The sequence below is a fragment of the Sitodiplosis mosellana genome, unplaced genomic scaffold (genome assembly GCF_009176505.1).
Source record: "Sitodiplosis mosellana isolate CC-2019 unplaced genomic scaffold, AAFC_SMos_1.0 Smas_scaffold_6226, whole genome shotgun sequence".
Taxonomy (NCBI): Eukaryota; Metazoa; Arthropoda; class Insecta; order Diptera; family Cecidomyiidae; genus Sitodiplosis; species Sitodiplosis mosellana.
Genome location: NW_022601467.1, coordinates 15,904,745 through 15,926,193, shown reverse-complemented (window position 1 = coordinate 15,926,193; position 21,449 = coordinate 15,904,745). Strand labels below are relative to the sequence as shown.

General features: G+C 37.0%; 1 protein-coding gene across 4 annotated transcripts; it reads left to right on the top strand.

Moving 5' to 3' along the window:
- Positions 1–314: 314 nt before the first annotated feature.
- On the top strand, positions 315–20,516 carry LOC129578218 (phosphatidylinositol 4-kinase beta). 4 transcript variants are annotated; one of them, XM_055466450.1, is made up of 12 exons: positions 315–683; positions 1,091–1,407; positions 12,564–13,802; positions 15,914–16,025; positions 16,111–16,261; positions 16,372–18,714; positions 18,821–18,945; positions 19,011–19,148; positions 19,252–19,526; positions 19,605–19,693; positions 19,766–19,930; positions 20,041–20,516. In XM_055466450.1, the coding sequence occupies exons 3-12, from the start codon at positions 12,727–12,729 to the stop codon at positions 20,226–20,228; spliced, it is 4,662 nt and encodes a 1,553-aa protein (XP_055322425.1). In that variant the 5' UTR covers positions 315–683; positions 1,091–1,407; positions 12,564–12,726; the 3' UTR covers positions 20,229–20,516. The 4 variants fall into 4 exon arrangements, with proteins under 4 accessions (XP_055322425.1, XP_055322423.1, XP_055322422.1 ...); XM_055466448.1 differs by having other exon boundaries at positions 317–683; positions 883–1,407; XM_055466447.1 differs by lacking the exons at positions 315–683; positions 1,091–1,407 and adding an exon at positions 1,664–2,770.
- The last annotated feature ends 933 nt before the right edge of the window (positions 20,517–21,449 follow it).

Below are 21,449 nucleotides of genomic sequence, written 5' to 3'. Positions count from 1 at the left end.
ATTCATTGAAGTGGTTTAGAACAAATAACTCGTCAGGGAAAAGTGTTGAAGCGAAGTTTGAATGCGAAATGTGAATAATGGACAATTGGATATATTCCCAATGTCTCCGTTGATTGAATAGAAAATATTGCATCGTTTCAAAAGTATAAGATAAAGTTTATTTTTCTAATTTTCAATAAAACAGTTATTGAAATTGGCGCCAAAACATTTTTTAACTGTAAAAACATAGTAAGTTTGACAAAATGATACTCAATGATGTGATACGCCCTCTATCGATCCATGTACAAAGTAAATGGACCTAAATGCAAAAAAGAGAGAGAGAGAGAAAAATTGGTTTCAAATATGGCGGACTCTCTAGTATAAAAAAATGTTTTAAAGGCCATCCAGCTAAAACAATAATAACAAATAAACATCAAAATAATCGGAGATCCAGCGACGATTCGATCAAAATATTTGATTGTGCCAAAAATACTATCCATTTATATAGATTGCAAAAGCAATCGGTGACATGTCCAGTGTTTAGTGAAATAATTCTCTTTATATTCATTTTGTATTGAAAATCTGTGTTCCAAAATACTTTTAATTTTTTTTTTGGCGACAAGTCCAATAGCAATAGAAAAAAGCAACAACAACAACAATAACAACAACAGTAACAGTACCAGTAGCTGCAATCAAAATCAACGGTGTGTGAACTGTTTCAATTTGTGTTTGTTTGTTTGTTTGTTTTGGAATAAATAGTGTTGAAACGTGAGGGAAAAAACACATGCAGTTGTAAAAATAAATCTATCCAAAACTTCGATTGTGTTGTGTACGCTCAAAACAAATGATGCACTTCTATGTGCTCAAAACAAACATATACAAAATTTTCAATCTAATTTTAAGCAAATGAATGACAAAAAAAGGAATGCTCGTGCATAAATTCGTCGGAATCATAAGTGAAATTGAGCAAGAAAAAAAAATAAACAAAAGATCAATCATATGTGAAAATTTGATTTCAAAGGCGAATGTTAGATAGATAGATTGATAGATAGATACAAACAAACGCTCATTAATTTCGTCGGCTCGCCGATTTATAACATACATACTCAAGATAGGAGATTAAGTGAATACAAAACCGCTCAACAGAAGCAGTAATGACAAAATAAAAGAGAAAAAAAAATTCGACGCGAATACAATTGTTATTGTTATCGAATTGAAGAAGAAGAAGAAGTAGAAAAAAGTCATCAAACCAGAAATATATAAATACAGTGAACACGCAGTGTGCTCGAACAAGTCCCAAAACAGTAGAGCGAATAAAAAATAACAGAGTAGCCCCGCATCATCATCATCATCATAACAGAGCCGATCACTTTCTTTCTCGTATCAATTTGGATATAAAAAAAAGAAGTCAATTGAAATTCTTCAATGGTAAGCATTAACAAAAACATTCATTGCTCGCTCGTTCGTTCGTTCGCATATGCCTGCATATATAAGGACTCAATAGTGTACTGTTTGTCGTACACTTCGTACGCGACCAGAGTTTTGAGAAAGCATGTTTTACTACAGCATGTTACCAAGATATAAATCGAATTTGGGTGTGTGATTCGTATACACACAGTATGAATATGCGTGAATCTGACATATTTGGCTTAATGTGTGAAGCGAAAGAGCGTTTTAATGGCTCGTGACTTGGTGATTGTCGTATGCGCTCGCCATCCAGTCAGCCAGCACTCTTCGTACGAATGTTCAATTGAACCGAGTGCACGAACGAATGTGTGTGAATGTGTATGTGTGAGTGTGTGTGTGTTTGTATGTATTTAAGTGTCGTGTATGTGTTGAAGCAACATCACTGGCCCCTCTCACTCATCGACCGAATCTAATATGTTTGTCAATTTTCAGCTGAAAATGCATTTTCATGCGTTCTCAAAAAAAAAAATGATTCAAATGGTGAAGTTCTCTTTCCTTAATTTTGTGAATAATCACAATTCGATGTTAAAAACAATGGTGTTATTTCATGAGAGGTCCGGCTGAGGGCGAGCAGTCCGACGCTTCGTTTGAAATGTCGAGTTTTACGTACATTGCCACTCACACAAGCGCACACATACGTTCACTTATTGCGATGGATGTTATGTATGTCATTCGAACGAAATCAGAGCGATGTGCTTCGGTGTGCTGTGTGAGCAACTCTTCGCAACAGTCTTTGCAGAGATAGTATACACAAGGGTGAAGAGGTTGCCAGTCGTATACGATTCATACATAAATATATATCCAATTGTTGGTTGAGTGCGAAAAGCAAGGAACGGGCGAAAAAAATAAATATTGAGTCACACCCTAGACCAAAAAATCCTCTATACAGATTTTTGACTGTGGCACCCATAACTAGAGACAGAGTGAAAACGTTCATTATCCCGATACGTATGCGAGTCGTGTAACAAACGCGCGCGCGATAGAGTAGTGTATGGTGAATTAAAATATTCAGAATCTATAAAAAAAAAATTCTTCATTCTGTTTTTATTTGTGTGTTGTTTCGATTGTCATTACCCAACGACGATATACAAACCACGGAGACGCAGATATCCTGTACGAACGAATACTGAATGGACAATTTTTGTTTTTTTCATTCGAAAGAATTATTATTATTCTATTCTGTGGTTTTACTGCGACTGCATCTTTCATAAGTGTGTGATTGTGATGTTTCATAAAGTGTGCATTAAACTGCATTGAATACACAATTTTGGAGCAACAAGAAGTCCAAAGAGAGTGAAATGGTCGCAATATTGTTTGAGTTCGGGTACGTAACAAAAAAAAACAGTCAACCTAGCAGCAGCAGCAGCAGCAGCGTGAATTATCTTAATTGAATAGTTTCTTTTTCCTGTCGTTTAAAATATTAATTTGTGGTATATAAATATTTGTGTGGGGCATTTACGGGCATATTTTTGCCACCAAACGCTATGTTTTTGTTTCGTGTGTGCGATTGTGTGTGATTTGAGAGATTAAAACTGTTTTGACGTGATATGGTCATCGTGGAGCAAGAAATTACGGCCCAACAAACAAACGGAACACCTTCAATGCTTGCATTTATTTATCGTCCGCATCCTTCATTCATGCTCGATACAGTTTCCTTTATAATACTAATAATAAAAAGAGAACCACAACAAAAACCAAAGCCATTAAATGCGACCTTATAATAGAATATAATGGCTCTCCACGGAAAAATAATTCAATTACGTTGGTTACCGATGAACGGCGAGAGATATTCAATTAAAATAAAAACGAACATTGAAAAATAAAAACGTTGCGATATCTTCGTATTCGCCTTTCGAGCTGTTCCTGTTTACGGAATGACAACAATGACAAAAAAATCGCATTAAACAAAAAAATGTAGCAAAGCGATGTGGCATCGAGCCGACAGTGCCGAAATGCAAATCAAATCGATTAATATCGGCACACATTCACTTTTATTTTTCGTGTGTTCATCGTAGTCGTCGTTGTCGTCATTCTTTTTGAATGTGGGCCATTCATCGCATATACATACGTAACAAATTTATTTTTTGTTCCTAGACGACACAAGCGCTACGATATCATTGATATAAATATTTCAATGCAAGTGATAACCATGAAGATTATATGATTTTGTGACGGTCGTAATTAAACGATACTTGTCATTTATTTCATTTGATTATTTCAATCGACTACGACCGAGTACATTATATTCGCAACGACACATCTCGCTATCTATTAGATAATAACAGATCTTTTTGTATTTGCATAAATGTTGCAAGTTGTGCATGACTCTCGGTTATACTTCCGCGGCGTATTGAAGTCAGCCGCACTTCGGTGACATCAAAATTAATTTGAATGAATATGTTTAAGCATTTATAACTCAATAAGTCTAAATAGATTGAATAGATGTTAGGCAAGAGAACGAGTGAGAGGAGCGAAGAAAAAAAAATGCGCGCAAAACGATGGAATGGAATGTGATGATTACAATAGCAAATAATTGAATTGGCAATTTAAATAAACAAAACGAAAACGAATCTCTTTCAGTCACTTGTGTAAATTGTGTCTTATTGGTTCATCGAAACCTTTGATAATTTAGTTGCTCTTTGTACGATTCCGAGCATTTTGGTGTTTCGTTGTGGTTCTCTTTGTGAAATCGCCTTTTTGCTCTGTACACGTTTGGCGCGACTATAAAAAAGTCAAGCAACAACAAAAAAAAAACAAATCATAAAACGCTAGTAAATGGTGCGAATGTCAAAACCCATTAGAAAGTCGATGTATGTTTGATGCGACAAGTATTTATCGCTCACATTTTTATCGGCTTTTGTTTTATTGATTTTGCATTGTGTTTTCATTTTTTGCGATCATTGGCTGTGTTATTTCGCGCTAAGTAAGTGAAGAGAAAAAAACGCGCATACTACGATCATCATTTCAAGAAATCAAAGCAGAAGAAAGACGCACAGCAGAGCAGAAAAAAAGCGCAGCACACTAAAATAAAGAGAGAAAGAGGTCGTTAAATGAACGAAAAAAAAAACGATATGAAATTGCATCGAGCGAAATCATTGAGTTATGAAGACGACTAACAAATAGAGTCAGTGCATTGTCTCTCTCTCCCTCTAGGTATAAATAAAAGCATCAATGTAGTAATAATATGATTGTTTGTTTTGTTGGAATTCTTCTCTTTCGCCGATCTAATTAAATGCGTATTCATTTCGTATGTACGAATGGCATGCGAGTACGTAATGTTTGATACATTCCATTTACTGATCATATTTTTTTTCCATTCGCTTCTTCTGCTTCGTCGTCGTCGTCGACGTCGTAGTCTTCATCATTGCAGACATATATTCGACCAAATTGAATTCCACTGTTAAACTCTGTCTATAATACAACATTCATACGAATACACAAGCACACAACCATTCGAATGGTTATAAATAAGTGCTGCGCTATGCGCTCAAGAGTTTCATAATTTCTATAACGTGCCCATTGAATAAAAAAAATAAGTTGAAAGATTCGGATCAAGAGATGACTGAAAAGCATTACCCCACAAAATAAAAATAACAACATAAACAACAAATAACAATCAAGCCCAAAAGTCAGAAATCTTAGTCGTCGTCGTCGATGTCAATTTGAGTACATGAGTACCAAGAATAATAAGGCAGAACGAGCAATAAGAGGTCGAATTGTGTGTATCTGGTTGCCTGATCACGATAGAAAAAGGACGGTATCTGTAGATACGCATACGTAATTGCTTGATATGCCTACCACCTATTTATCCATCAATAAAGAAAATAACATGTGATAATATGTGTAGTATGTGCGCGTACATTTACGTATAGTTTCACTAAATAATATTCATGTATCGGGGAACTGTAATAAAATGGTGCAGCGAAAGAAAACACCCAATACAATCCCTTTTTTCTCTCTCTCTCTCTCTCTCTCTCTCTCTCTCTCTCTCTCTATTTTATTACTTTAAATCTATAAATGTGTTTATATTGATCAAGAGTCAAGCAAGTCGACGCATCAACTGAAAACTCAAAACAAAGCACATGCACAGATGCATAGAGTATCACTTAGGCAGCAATGAGGCGTTTCAAAGGTGTACACAAAATCGACCAAAACGAATTGAATGGTAGACGCTAAGTACGCCAACGACAACGACGACGGCCGGCAATCATTCGCTAAATGTTCAAGCATAGTCTGGTTGTTCGCGCAACAAACAACAGAAACTGTCGAAATAGAAATAAGCAGTTGTAATAGATGAATACAAAAGAAGACGCAGAAAAAAACTAAAATATAAATTGAAGTGAAGCAGGAAATATGTTTTGTACAAATAATACAATATATTTCAGATATATATATGTATATGTAGACATGGCGAGAATGCGATCCGTTTGCATGCATATTTGGATCGCGCATCGCATCGCATCCTATCACAGTCACATAATAAATGTAGAGTACTAATTTTCGATGCTTGAAAATGTAATGAAAAACGTCTAAAAATTTGTATACACTCGACATATAATGAGTGACATGATGATGTTTACAATATTTTTTTTTTTCTCTTGTCGGTCTTCTACGTCTATCCATTCTGCATTCTGCTGACGCGTTTGTATATGGCGAACGCGTATCTTACTATCGCATTACATCCAGTACATAAACGTAAAATGATCAATGAATGGTGTTCCTTCCATTCCGTTTGGCCACACACACACACACACAAACATGCAATATCTTTCGTGGGTTGTGCGTGCTTCCCCTCGGTTTCTTCTTTTTTTAGTTGTAAAATTAATCTAGATGATTTTATAAATAAGTCAGTTTGGTTGATATTATTGTCGTTGCCGTTTTTTTTCTCCTCTTCTTATGCTAGTTCTTATGTGGCTATGGCTGTTGTTGTTGTTGTACTCGTTCCATATATAGACTATTCCGACCGCGATGGATGGAATGCGTGTAAAATTTTAATGCATTAGCTTCTTGTTTTGAAAATATTACGTCGTATTTTTGTCATGCACAACATCGTCCATATTCCGGCTGCCTGATCTGACTGAACGATTGTAACACATTGTTTTTGCTTCAACTTTGTTTCTTTCTATCTTGGAATGTGATTGAATTCAAAACTCTCTCACATATTCATGCAGCAGCAGCAACAGCAGCACTATTCATTTATATATCATTCACTCGTGTTGATATCATGTTGGCTTGGCAGCTTTTCCTCGTCATTTTCCTGTTGGGGACGCTTTGAATATACGTCGTTATAAAATATGAAGTGTTGATGGCTGCATCGTTGAAACGCTCTTTCAATGCTCTGCTCTGCTCTGCACACCAGTGTGTCAATTGATGACTCAAGTGATTTTTCCGTCTGCAAAGCAAGCAAGCAAACAACGTGATTCAATATCATTCCGTGTTCCATCCGTTTAATAGTTTTTCGTTCCATTCGTTCGTTCGTTCTGGTGTTTCTGTCTCATTCTCATAGAAAATGCATTTTTCCCCATGTGCATCATCGCCGTTCTGTGCCGTTCATCTGTCTTCGTCGGTTCTGTGTTGCATTTTTTGCATTTCTTCCGTTCGTTGTGTCAAAAAACGGCATCCAGCAACATCAGCAGCATCAGCAATAGCCATAAACCGATAATAGTTTTAGTTGAACTAAAACATAACAAATTGCACATCACAGATTCCACATTTGCTTTCGTTCAGTGGAATGTTCACTGTTGATTAGTTTACATTTTTCATCGGCCATAAAAAATGCTGTGGAATTTTGATGCGTATTACGGCAACAACAACAACGGAAAGAGAGAAAAAAGAACCTAAAAATGGTTCCATTAATTTGACTTGCTCTATTTTTTAGTTGATTTTTTTTTCGTTGTTGTTGTTACTTCACTGAATCACGAATACCAGGAATTAAACGCGTGAACATATGATACAGTGCTAGTGTTATATGCGGTGTCTACTGCCGCTGCTGTATGTATGTTATCACATATTCTGAATCTAGAAACGTTTCAGATTCCTTTTAAAATAAATCACGCACTCGCATACAAAAAGGAAACAAGAGAAAAGAAATGTTAATCGGTGTAGCTTTATTTTAAGTTTCACGCCTGGTGTCTGAGAAGAAATCATAATCCTATTGTCCTTAATTTGTTCTGTTTTCACACACACATAAAGACACACGAAAATTCATAAATATTTCGTGTGTATGTGGTTGTGCATGTCATAGATGAATGGAACATTTCACAAGATTTAAATCAGAATCGTTCACTTCTGACTCTCTCTTTCTCTGTTTGTATTGTGTCTGTGTGGTATCGCGATTTCGGGAGAGACAAGCGCATTGACAATGAACAGAAATCACAAGTTACACAAATGAATGCATCGCTTCAAGTACTTTAACATTCTTCTGCATCATTCACTGTTGAGTGCTTCGGGTTGATTTTTTTTCGCTGAAACCATAGTCCAATACAACGGCATACACAGAAGCGCAGCAGTTTCAAGAGCAAATAAATTACTATAATTTTATTGCATTTTTTCTGATTCTTCTTCTTATTTCGTTCAACATATCGCTCCCATTCCAGCGCGTTCACTCACGCGCTCGTCAATTCGTTCGCTTTAAATTCAATTTTGAACAAATTTCAACTGTTGGCTTGCAAACAAGCAGCGCATGGTAACATAAATAAACGCTAATAAATTGCCGCTGCTTTAAAAAATCATCATGACAATGGAAAAAAAAACAAAAACAAACAAATGAAAGCCCCCAGATGCGCGAAACAATCGCACATGTGCAATTTACCGAATGCGTGAAATTGTGTGTAACAATCGCATGATGTTGATGCTAGTGCTCTGAGTGTTTACGGCTGCTTCTTGTTCGCTTTTGACAACGATTAAAAAAAACAATTTTTAAATGAACATTTAACGGTTCTCATTTGTCGTTGGTTTTGCCACTTCTCTTGGATGGAGCACAATTACTCCATTTCTATCGAGCAACTAGATTTTTATAAACATCAAATAAAACAGTAGTTAAATTAATGCTATTCCGGTAAATATTTATGCTCGAAGAGCAAATAGTTTAAATTTTTGCCTGTAACTGAGACTCAATTTTCGAGTTGTTCGATCTATTTTAAGCTGCAGCAGCAGTACATTTTTATTTATTATTTATTTCTACATACAGAGGTAGAGAAACAAATAAACGACAACTGTTGGCCGGTGTGTATATCGTGACAATTTTGTGACAAGCAGCATTTTCACAACTTTTATGGCACTTTCTAATGGGCGTTTGTGTTTTTTTTTATGGCTTTGCTTGTATTTTTGGCAATTCTTTTCCCATTATTACTTTTTTTTCCCTGACCAAACAACCCGTCGTTTTATTATTGTCAAAAATACTCGAATGTAAATATCTGCCAAATGTATGGGTTCTAACTAATTACTCTCTCACTTCGCTAGAAAACACAAATAACATTTAAACTCTTTTATGACGGAACAAAATAGAAGAAAAGAAAATCGCCTCTTTTCTTGTGATAATCATCCTATTTTTTTTTACTATCCTAGACAATGACAAGTTAACTAACTGCAAAAAACAACAACAACACATCCAACAAATTTCTTCTGTTTTATTTTTTTAATGTTCACAATTTTACAATGGATGTTTTTTTTTCTATCGGCATGCTCTCGACACAGAGACTCATTTCTCATTGTGTGTGTCACGTTTTAGTAATCTTTGCCGCTTGCAATGTTCTCTCTTATCTGCAACTAACTATATGATATATTACATCGCTATTTGTTTGATATCATACCTGCAGCGCAGAAGAAGAAGAAGAAGAACACGCATAGAGAACTAAAACTAAAACTAAAACAATAGCAAGTTTTGTTCGGTTCGGTCTTCGGCATTACTGTCATATAATCATTTATGTAAAGGTATTTATGGCATTTCTTCACTTTTTTTTCTCTATTGCCATTGATTTTCCGTTGTGTTCTTTCACTCGGCTGAACATTCAATTTCTAGGAAATAAATGACGAGCCACATTGAATTTCAAAATGAACACGTTTCAAATACAATCTCGTAATAGGATTTGGAGGAAAGCGAGCAAACGAACGAGGGAGAGAGAGAAAAAAAATTAGAGAAATGTGCATGCACTGTCAAGAAGTATTAATGAACACGCACAAGTTACATCAGGTGTCCAAAGCTTTAGAACACATTCTTGCTGCTGCCAACGTCATTTCGGAAAGCTGCAAAGCGGTTTTTCACATTCTGAAAAATGGACATTGGAAAAAAAGGACCGCCACGATCTCAAAAGCAATTTATTAAATTGATAATAATCATAAAGGAGCCGAACATTTGTGACGGTTTTTTGTTTGTTACCGCTACCGCATGCGTTGATGATGCATCGTCTCAAAGGTGAACAACGTGATCATATGTGTGGACGAATGAAAACAACAACTTGCTGCAAAAGTCCAAATTTGCTGAGCTAATAAAAAATCAAAATATACGAATGTCATAATTCCATTTTGGAGAATTTCACAGAAATGACTCATAATGCGATAAAGAAACAAAAAACGAAAAAAAACAATTCAAAATAAATCGCTGCCAACGCGTGCAAACATTATTTGTCATAAACTTGTGTAGTTTTTGATGAAATCGCGGTTTTATTATATGCACAGTACCTGCAGCAGACGTTTGCTGTGTTCTCAACATCTCTCTCTCTCTCTCTCTCTCTCTCTCTCTCTCATTCACTTGAACAGAAAATTATTCTTTCATCTCTCGTTGCGAGTTGTTCTTGCTATAATAGTTCATTCAAGGTCAACCGATAACATCTAGTTTCTATAACCCATTTTAATATAAAAAAAAATTACAGTTATGCCACGTTGTGTTGAATGAAACGCTGATTCTGTGTGGCTTTTCTTCTTCGATATGCCAACGATTCGCGAAACAATAACAACACCAACGGCAACAGCGAAAATCAGCTGCATTTTATTAGTTCTGAATGATGAATTTATTTGTCCATATGTGACTTTCGAACCAAAGCCAGGGTCGATACAGACCGATTTTATGTTTCTCTTGCTCGTTACTCTCTATATCAACAGCATCCATTACGTATTGTTTTTAATGACCTTAACTCGATTCAGTTTTGCCTGTTCCTGAAGTGATTGTAAACTGAAAAGTTACGATCGAGTCTTGGCTCTGTTCACGTCATTTCGATTCGTTTCGCTTTGTTTCTGCTGCCATCGATTTTGGGTACATGTGCACTTTCAGTACGAAATTAATGCACTCAGGTTTGAAATGCAAACAGATTATTCCCGGAATGATTAAGAAACTCCGTTTTTAAGCCATGATAAAATGAAACTAAGAGTGAAAAATTTATTGGTGTTTCTTTGCGATCCAATCGCTAAAAAGAGTAAATTGGCCTTTTCTACACCATTTTACTGCCAAATTTGATCGAAGTGACATTTACCGCAAGAGATTGTTGTTGTCTTCTCTTCTTTCTCGCTCATTCAAGCCGTAAATGACCAATTTATCATTAGATCTTAAAAAGTTAATATCTCTATTTGACTTATTGGTTTCCCAATACATGTCGAATTGCTTTGAATGAATCTAATTGGTTGGAATCGAGCTATTTAGGACCGAATAACTGGTTCAATGTGATTTTCAAACGATTTTAAATGTCATTTTATTTTAATCAATCGCAACATTCATCTAATCACTAGCTTTGATCTGGCCGATGGTTGGTGAAGATTTTTGCCGTGTTTTTTTCTCTATTTGCCCAGTGAAAATTCCCATATCGATCGTATCGAGTGAATAGACAGCGAAAGAAAAATACACGGCGCATACTTTTCGATCACTTTCATTAAAATTCACATGAATGTGTTTAGTCGCTAATTATGCACAGTATCTCATACCATTCAGTCTCGATGAATGGTGGGCAAGTGTCATGATTCGAGCCAATGACCATGCCATGGTGCAATACACCGTGAGTGTGTTGAACAATTTTGCGTGGACGTTGACCGTGTTATTCGTTGTACACACGAAGGTATTTTTTTTATCAGCTTCAACACACCTATACAATGAACACAGGAAGGAACGGTTGACTTTCGTGATTCGGTTCTTCCAATTGTTGTTTTCGTGCCATTTTATTTTCATTATTTTGTTTTTCTTCTGTTCGTTCCGTGGGAAAACTCAATGTTTATGCTTTTTTTCTTCTCATATTTGTAATTACCGTCTATAAATCAGCGATTTTTCATTTCGCCGCATAATTTGCAGTTCAACAATGTGATCGTCTCGGAAATTTTCTCGTCTCTATTTAATTGGCCGTTGCTTGATTTGAATGAAAGAGGTAGAGAGAAATGATTTTAACCCAAAAACCGAGTATCGTTTGTTTGTGTTAAATAATTTTTTTTTCTCGCATTTTTGAGGCTATTATTTTCGATCACCTCTACCACCTTAATCGACCTTCAACAGCATTGGCTCAAGACGAACAATCAAATAGAAGAGAAAAGAAGAAGTAGAAAAAATCGAGACATAGACAAAAACAAAGACACAAAACACACTACAAACAAAAACACATACATAAGAATGTGGTCGATGTGTTGGAGGGGCTACAGTTATTTCAAGCGGTGGTAATAAGTAGTTGTCAACGACTAAAATGTTTCAAATTGCCTCTATTTATGTGGAGTGAGTGAATGAGTGTGTGAGATTCGTGTTTGGAATCCAATATTTCGCTTGTTTGCCAAAAAGAAGAAACAGTTTCCAATGTATTATGACGTTGCAGCTCGCGTATCACTTTTTCTGTACGTTCTCTCTTCATTCATTTTGTTGAGGCTGAAAAAAAATCTAAGCGAATAATCGTAATCATAAGAAAACCGCATTCTATTTTGTTTTTTTCTCGCTGCTGTGCACAGTAGTATATTATTTTTAACCATATGTTTACATTGGTTTACTTCTGATACGTATTGAAAATAAACACACAGTTGGTTTCAATGTTATTTTTCGCCAATTTGCCAATTACCAATTGCCTATTGAAAATAATGAAGAAGAAGAAGAAGAAAAAAATAATAACAAAAACAAGCAAATCTAATTCGTTGTGCGTTTTTCTGTTTTGTTTCAGGTGTGACGAGTAAGCTATGATTTAAGTAAGCCAATTGAGTGTGGGCGACCGAATACTGATACTTGACGCATGAATATGAGGTCTTCATATAATTGGTTTAGTTTTCATTGGACAACCATAACGATCAATTATCATCGTAGAGGAGGAAATTTCTGTAGTAAAAATGAATTCCGTATTTTCGGCATTTAAAAGTAGCAAATCCGACGGCAGCATACAATCAAATAAGGGGAAAAAACCGCTCGGTGGTGGTGGTCCGGTCAACAGTAGTAGCTATGCAAATCTAAGGCATATACGTGAAATTGGTTCTAGTGTAAAGATGAGCTCATTTGTTGGCCACAATGATGATGACGATGAAATCGCTCCGAATTTGCGGCTAACCAAATGTACAACACTGCAATCGTCGTCGTCGGCAGTTGCGACCACAACATCATCAACGCCCTCATCGCCATCCACATCGTCGACATCGTCATCGTCAATGGAACAAATCATTCCACAATCAACAATCAAAACAAATACAACACACCAAAATGACTGCGACAGCAGCAGCAGCAACATCAACACGAGGAGTGCTCACTCCGAATCAAGTCGTGTAAATATTGACAAAGGTATCGTTTTAACGACAAATGACACAACAACGGTCATCGTACACGAGCACCAACACGCCTCATCAGCAATTCCAATAAATTCCCAGTCAGTAGCCAGCTACATGCAAAGCAACATTCCGTCAAATGGCACACAGGTAACGGATGGTATCGCAGATCATAGTTTGAGAGATAGCGAAAATAAAGAGAACACCGACATAACCAACCCGTCCAAAAATACGTCCGATTTAGCGTGTCTTAACGACTCATCAACGATTGTGTCCAATGGTACGGACATTTCAGGCAAACATCATGTGCACAGCACTTATACCACGGTCGTTCAAATGATGAGCGGCGGCAGCAACAACACCATCAGCAATGAGAAGCACACACCGATTTTATCGGCTGCATCAAATAAGAAACTGAATAATAGGCACAATGTATCGACTGCTCCAACCGCAGCATCGGCGAAAAGTACTAGTAGTAATCGGTTTTATAAACGCCTTAGTCTCAGCGGTATAAGTAGTAATCCATTGCCATCGGTTCATGGCCGATCCACATCCAATTCACAAAACAACGGCAATGGCAATTGTGGTTCCGGTGAGACAAAACGTACCAGAATATCGACACATCAACGAAATCTTAGTCTGGACTTTAGGTAAGTAGACAAAAAAAACAGTTGATTTCGCACAATCCACTCCTATTTAATCATTTGGTCGGACAATGTCCGAAGCATGCGATTATTTTGTCTATTCAAAAAATCGCTAAATAAATAATCATAGATGTTTATAATATGGATAGATGAAAAGGAGCACATTAACGTTCATCAGTACTGGGACGCCGATTACGTTAAAAACGTATACGCACTTGAGCCCGCACTCATGATTCGCGTATTCAAATATAAATTGCCTCATTATACAGCCTTACATAAGTTATCGAGCGTTTACATTCGTTCATTCGCTCATATTTCTCGCTCTCTCTCCCGCTCTCTCCCGTGTGTATGTGTTTCAAAGATTAATTTTCTGGTAAATGATATGCATTTCACATCCAGTCTTTCTTTTTCCCTCCCTCTCACAAGCCGTGCATTTCGTTTCGGCTGATAAGGCAATTAAGCGAACGATGTGAATGAAATCTCTCATTTTCTTTGAATGATACTGATAAATAATAATGAATATTAAGTGTTTGTGTGTGCACATTGCATTTAAAGGCCATGATTAAGTATTGAATGTGGCATGCACAGCGAATACGAAGAAGTGAACTGGCTCACAAAATCTCTCTCTCTCTCTCTCCCTCGCACTAAACAAATGAACTCAACGAACGAACCGACCGACACACGATCGAGTCAAAGACTTTATCAGACGGCAAAAAACCAAATTACAGTAGCCCGTTTTGTTTTGAACTTAATTTGCCTCGCGCTGTTTATATTTATTTTGTTTTGTTATTGTTTTTATTTGCTTGCGTTAGCGTTTTTTTTTTCTTCTCTTGTTCTCTCTAAACGTGTGCATCATTTGACTGACTGATTGGTATGATTTGTGTGTGTGTGTTCACGAGGCATTACACAGATATACGTACGTACGTCCGATCTCGTTTGCTTCGCGTCAATTCATTATTACAACATATTTGCTTAGGAATGCGAAACTTGGTTGGCTCAAAAGTGTTTTTTTTTTCGTTGTTGATGTTGCCGTTGTACGCAAACCAATTTGAATAAGTGAAAGTGAAATTCGCAGCGAACATTCGAGATATGTATGTTTGTGTCAATCTGGAGCAATCCTTTTTCATTATTACTATCGGCGCTCTCTTTGTTCATCGTATTCATTAGATGCTGCACTTATGTTTTATCAGTAGTGCTTATGTGCACCGATTACTGGCCATTGCTTCACCTTTAAATACAAAATTATCATTTTTTTCTTTTTCAAAGATAAAACAGTAAACTGAGCACGTTTGAGAAAAGTCATCGTTATATGATCGTTTCACAAATAGGTGTACTTGCAATTGGGAATCTGAAAAGTCGCTTCTCGAAAATCCAACAAATAGAAGCCGAGCAGGAGCGACAGAGAAACACAAACACAGACAGAGACACAGAGAGAAATGCGATCTGTTGAAAATGCTCGAACGTGCTGTGATCACTCAATGGTTAATAATCGGCTCATTAAGATAATTAACACTATTTCTCCTCGCTTAATTTTTTTTCTCTGCTGCGCTTTTATCGTGCCTCTTTGTTATACGCTCGTTTTCTATCCATCTATCAATATCATATGGTTTGTTTATATATTATACAAGCGGCCCGTTTATCGACTGCTGCTGCAGCATTGTTGTACTTATTTCTCTATGCCCTTACAATTTCAAACTGATTTCGACTTTGTAGGCTGCGAAACGAAAAAAAAAAATATAATGAAAAAATTTAATGAGTGAATTTGAAGTTTTGTGTGGCTTCGATACGTTTCATGCATCTCAGATTACGAATGCGTTTCATGTATGCGGGCGCACGCTGGAACTATCGCCACATCACAAAAATGTAAAATGTTTTAATTCAATTATGCGTAGACGCGAGAAATATCAATTCATTTATGCAATCGGATTCACGGCGCGAAATGAGGCTCTACGACGAAACAAAGCACAAAAGATTTACGGCTTTAATTAGTGCTCATTAATCATAAATAGCAATTAATTTTTTGGTTTCTTCTTCGTTTCGATTTTAAATCAAAAATCATTCAATTTTATCAAACAGAATCGGCTAAAATTTTAATGTTGGTTTGGTTTTTGTTTCAGGTCTATGGGCATATTATTGCCGCCAGTTTCGCAAGTAACAAACACAAGAATCAATTTAACGCAACATCATCGAAATCGCAGCCTTGACAGTGCACTTCAGAGAATCCCAGAGGTAAATATAACATTCGTATCACCGGTCGTTTTGGCGAAGTCATATTAAATTGTGTTGTTTTGTGCCTCTGTTGTTGATCGGATAGGTCGAAGTTTCATCCCCGAATGCTGAATCTGAGAATATTCTGTGCACAAATTCGATATTGGGCACGACAATGTGTAGCAAAGTCGCACCATCATCTTCAACCAATCCAAATAATACGCCAATAGCTGTGTGCAGTAAAGTCAGCGTTATCGGTACGTATTACGTGTTATCTCCGAAGGAAAATTTCCTCAGAAGTTCGTTTTTAAAAATGACATGAAATTTATTTTTATTCAATGCTATTTTCGATTCATGATTGATGCAGGTTCATGTCCAACAAGGAGCAACAATTCCGCGAACGCGAATAGTGTGGATAAAGTCAAGTGTGATGTTACAAGTAGTGGCGATAGTAATACAAAGAAACGAGAAGATTTGACGAGTTTAGGATCCGATGATTCGGGTATAATTTGTAGTTCAGAAACGGATCAAGCCTCGTTGACGAGAATGCGACGATCGCGAGAAAGTCTTGACTCGGGCGAAATGGATCCCGAAGAAGAGTGCATCGAAATTTTGGAGACCACGTCCATGGACGAGGAATACAAAACGCTGCAGTCCGATTTAGCATTTTATGCCGCTTCCGATGATGACAAACAAGCATTAAAATTGAATAAACAAAGCAAAAGTGCTGGCCACGCGATGGCGACAACGATGACGATGACGATGACCAACGACACAACCATCGACGATAAGTGCAAGTACAGAGAGCAAAATATGAGTCATCTAGCCAAATTTATGGAAAAGCGTAGCCAAAAAATCTTCGTTCCAATCGAATTTGAGGATGATATTATCGAAACGAATCCCAATACAGCTTCCACACCGTCGGCCAGTGACCAAGTGTCGACGCCATCATCTGAGCAGCCAGCACAAAAATCCGAAACTAGTGCAAAGGGTGCAAAATCACCGAAAGCCGACAATGAGTCAAGCGATCCAGTCAAATCGGAGCACATTAAAAATGATCAAGTGATTTTCAAGAACATTTTCGGTGCTACAAAAAATGCAATTTTTCGCACGGCGCAAAGTATAATCGAAAATCATGAAAAGAAAAACGCACAAAAGAATAATAAAAGCGAATCGGATGAACAAAATCAAACAAAGCAATCGGGTGAATTGTCGAAGAAAAAGGATTTTTTCACACTTAAACCATGCTCCAAAAATAAGTCAGCGGCAGCAGCAGCAACAATGGTCACGACATCCGCTGAAACAACGCCCGAAAGCGAAACCGTACAATTGCCAAAATCCGTTTCAGCGTTGACATTCACCGCCAAAGATAAGGAAAAAGTGAAGGTGCCTGGAGTCGTTAAATGTTTCATCAAGTCAAACAAAGAAATGGAACAATCTACCATATCGCTTCCGAAAATTGAAAACGGTCACAACGGGCTACTGAGATTTTTCGAATCGCCCATTTTCAACATTCATTTCGGCATTCACTATTTGTTCTATTCGAAGGAGCCGGGCGTGCTCAGTTTCATCGGAAATAAGATTTTCAGTTTCAAAGATCAAGATGTGGATCTGTACATTCCGCAACTCATACTGATGTACATTCAAATGGACGATTTGGCCGAGGCTCTCGACCCCTACTTAGTGTATCGATGCCGGAAGGCAGCCGATTTTTCACTAAAATGCTCATGGTTGTTAGAAGCATACAATTACAGCTTCGATTCGTTTCCATCGCAGCGTTCGAGCGATAAAAAGTCCCATCTCAGTTTAATCAAAGAACTGTATCCGAAACGTGATCGAAAGCAGTTGCGTGCGGACGATTCAACCGAAAAATCGGATGTCAAAGAATTGAAAGATTTGCATTCACCCATCAAGAAAACTCATCATCGATCTCAATCAGACGCAACTGGTTTGCTGACACTAACACCAAAACTGTTCCAAACACCGGTACGACTGTGTTTGGGCGATCTATCAACCGGGCGAGCATTCGATAATGGTTGTACGTGTTTTGAGTCTGTGCGCGGCACGGTCAACGATCTGTTGGGCAACAAAACCATTTGTACATGCGGTGCACCAAAGTTGGCGGCTCAACGTGAATTTGTTAAATCGCTCATCGATATCGGCCGTAATTTAACCCATTTACCATCGAAAACGGAGAAAACGAGCATTCTTCGCATGCGGCTGAATTTAATTAATAAAAATCTACCGGCTCGTGTATGGCTTCCACTCAACTCCGATATTCCACATCACATCGTTCGGATTAAAGAGGAAAAAACCGCAGTACTCAATTCAAAAGATAAAACTCCCTACATCATCTATGTCGAAGTGGTTGAGGTTAGTGATATTTATACATCACCAGTGATTCCAAAACTTATGCCATCGCTGAGGCATACGAAGAGTGAAGAGCATCTTGACTCGAATATGAGTGTGTCGCCGATCCAAAGCGATTTATCGTCGAAAGAGAACAGCAACGGCAACGGCAACACACTGAAAACATCGCACACCAATTTAGATGTAAACAAATACTGGCAAGAGTATGGTATCAGCGATGATGATGCGTGGTTGCCGGAAGATGATGAAATTACCGCTCAATATTTGAACATGCACAAAATTGCTGACCGAGATTCAGTGTCCCAAATGTCGCTTGATTCCATTGATTCACGAGAACAGAGTAAGTGTAATATATTGCAGCGTAAATGCTCCGGCGGAAGAGTGGGCAGGTTTCGAAATTAAAGTCTCAATTCCGGTTTTTCTTCTTCTTTTTTTTTTTTGCTTAGGCGTATCGGGTCCGGTTGTATTCAATATTGGTGATGTGCGGACGAGGCATACAAACAATTTGAATATTGAGAATACAAAACCATTCTTCGGGGATCCGGAAGATCCATCGGCTGCTGCATTGAAAGTAAGATTGTTATGACTCATGTTATGACATTCACATATTCTAACGGTATTGTATTGATTTTCTAGGAGCCTTGGCATGAGAAAGAACGGCAAATTCGCGAATCATCACCCTACGGCCATTTGTCCAACTGGAGACTACTTTCAGCAATTGTCAAGTGCGGAGACGATCTTCGGCAGGAATTAATGGCTACACAACTATTGGAGGTAACATAACATCATCCAGACAAAGAAACACCATCATTGATGGTCCATTCAATTCGTGGAGCGTTTTGTCCTAATCCAATCGGTCGGTTGTAAAATATTTTAGATTTTCAAATTGATTTGGCAAGAGGAGGATGTCAACCTATGGGTACGGCCGTACAAAATCGTTTGCTTATCGAATGACAGTGGACTCATTGAGCCCATTCTAAATACCGTGTCCTTGCATCAAATCAAGAAAAATTCGAACAAAAGCCTACGAGACTATTTTATCGATGAGTATGGCAGCGTGGAAACGGAAAGTTTTAAAATGGCGCAATACAATTTTATGCAAAGTTGTGCCGCTTATTGTTTGATTTCATACTTATTGCAAGTCAAAGACCGGTAAGTCAAGGCTTATTTTCCCCCATCTTATCATTGTTGATCTAAATTAATGGGAATTTTTTTGCACGTAATTTACAGACATAACGGCAACATTTTATTACATTCCGATGGCCATTTAATACACATCGATTTCGGATTTATCCTGAGCATTTCGCCAAAGAATTTAGGTGAGTCAACTCGTACGTCATTGCAACGCGCAAAACATCTAATCCAATAAAAATTTTTATTGTTTTATATAGGTTTTGAGCAATCGCCTTTTAAACTGACACCAGAGTTTGTTGATGTAATCGGCGGACTAGAATCGCCGCTATGGACTGAATTCCAGCACTTATTACTCAAAGGTTTGATGGCTGCACGAAAGCACATGGACCGAGTCATAAACATCGTTGAAATAATGCGAAGCAGTGAGTATTATATGATTCTAATTCCATTTTGCCGCATTAGCACACAATATAGAAATGGACATGACTAACCGGACACACACGTCCATCAATTTTGTAATTGCTTTTTCTAGGTGCGCAATTGCCGTGTTTCAAAAATGGTTGCGCCGGAACCATTCGCAACTTACGAAATCGCTTTCATATGAATTTAACTGAACAGGAGCTGGAAAAGAAATTGGATCAATTAGTGCAAGATTCACTAAATTCACTCTCAACCAAACTATACGATGGGTACCAATATTTAACGAATGGAATTTTGTGAGAACGATTTTTCATGAAGATTTAAACATTACATGTATGAGAAACCGAGAAAAAAATGAGATGAAATTAATAACACGGTGATTAGCTTCGTAAATTAAATATTGTACAATGAGAACTGTGTGTGTGTATGGAAGGGGTTGCAATGGTTCTGTTTGCGTGTGCATGCCCGATGTAGCAATAAGAAGGTAGCTTGCTTAACATATCGAAACAAAAAAACAAACCAAACTGTTCAAAGAGAAAAGAAACAAAATACAAACAACAATTAAATTCCAAACGATAAAATACAAAATGAACAAAAGCATTATCAATCAATATTAATTAAATGACAAGAAATACACCTATTCATATGGACCAAATGAAAATAAAACTACAACAACCAAACTTACTTAACCGAATCAATCAAAACAAGAGCTCCCCATAGCAAAGAACAACAAAACGAACTAAGATGATCACAAACTACAAAATAGAGATAATACTGAACTCAGTGGCAGAATGTCAAAAAATAAATGAAAGTGAGATAAGAGAAAAATAGACATACATTATTCTTGAAATATTGTTTACCACGGCTGGACAAATGTTGCCCGTTTCATAACCACGAACTGAATCATAATTGCATCTTTTTTGGAGAAGCAAACAAAAAACACAAGATACACACACATACAGCAGAAAAGTGTAAGAACTGCGCCTTAACACAGTCCTTTGTTTTAAGTGTGATCCAAATTTTCCAAAGACTTGTCATGATAGACAGAAAATCGAGTCCAATCTAATAGGAAACAAAAATACGTATGAGTATGAAAAACCATCTAAAAAAAGAATCGATCCTTTTGATAACTGAAATTTAAGCCAATAAAAAGAAACGATTGAAACCATACTATTTGGACAATGATGGAATGAAAATTTTGCGAAATTTTCATATCGATATTTTATCGACGATAAATAACTTTTAAATCATACAGAAGAACAATTTTAAATTCGAATATGACGCAAATGTTAGAATACGGTCAAATATGAAAAACAAACGATAATTGAATAAAAAAAAGAAACAAAGAGATATCGTCAGGATTTAAAAAAGAATACCTTTTTACACCATTAAACACACACACACACACCCTAATATTGTGATTTGTGATTTGTACGGTTAAGCATGTACGTTTTGTACGCGTATAAAATATCCTTCAAATGACTCCTTTTTAACAATCAGTAATAAACTAATCCAACTCAT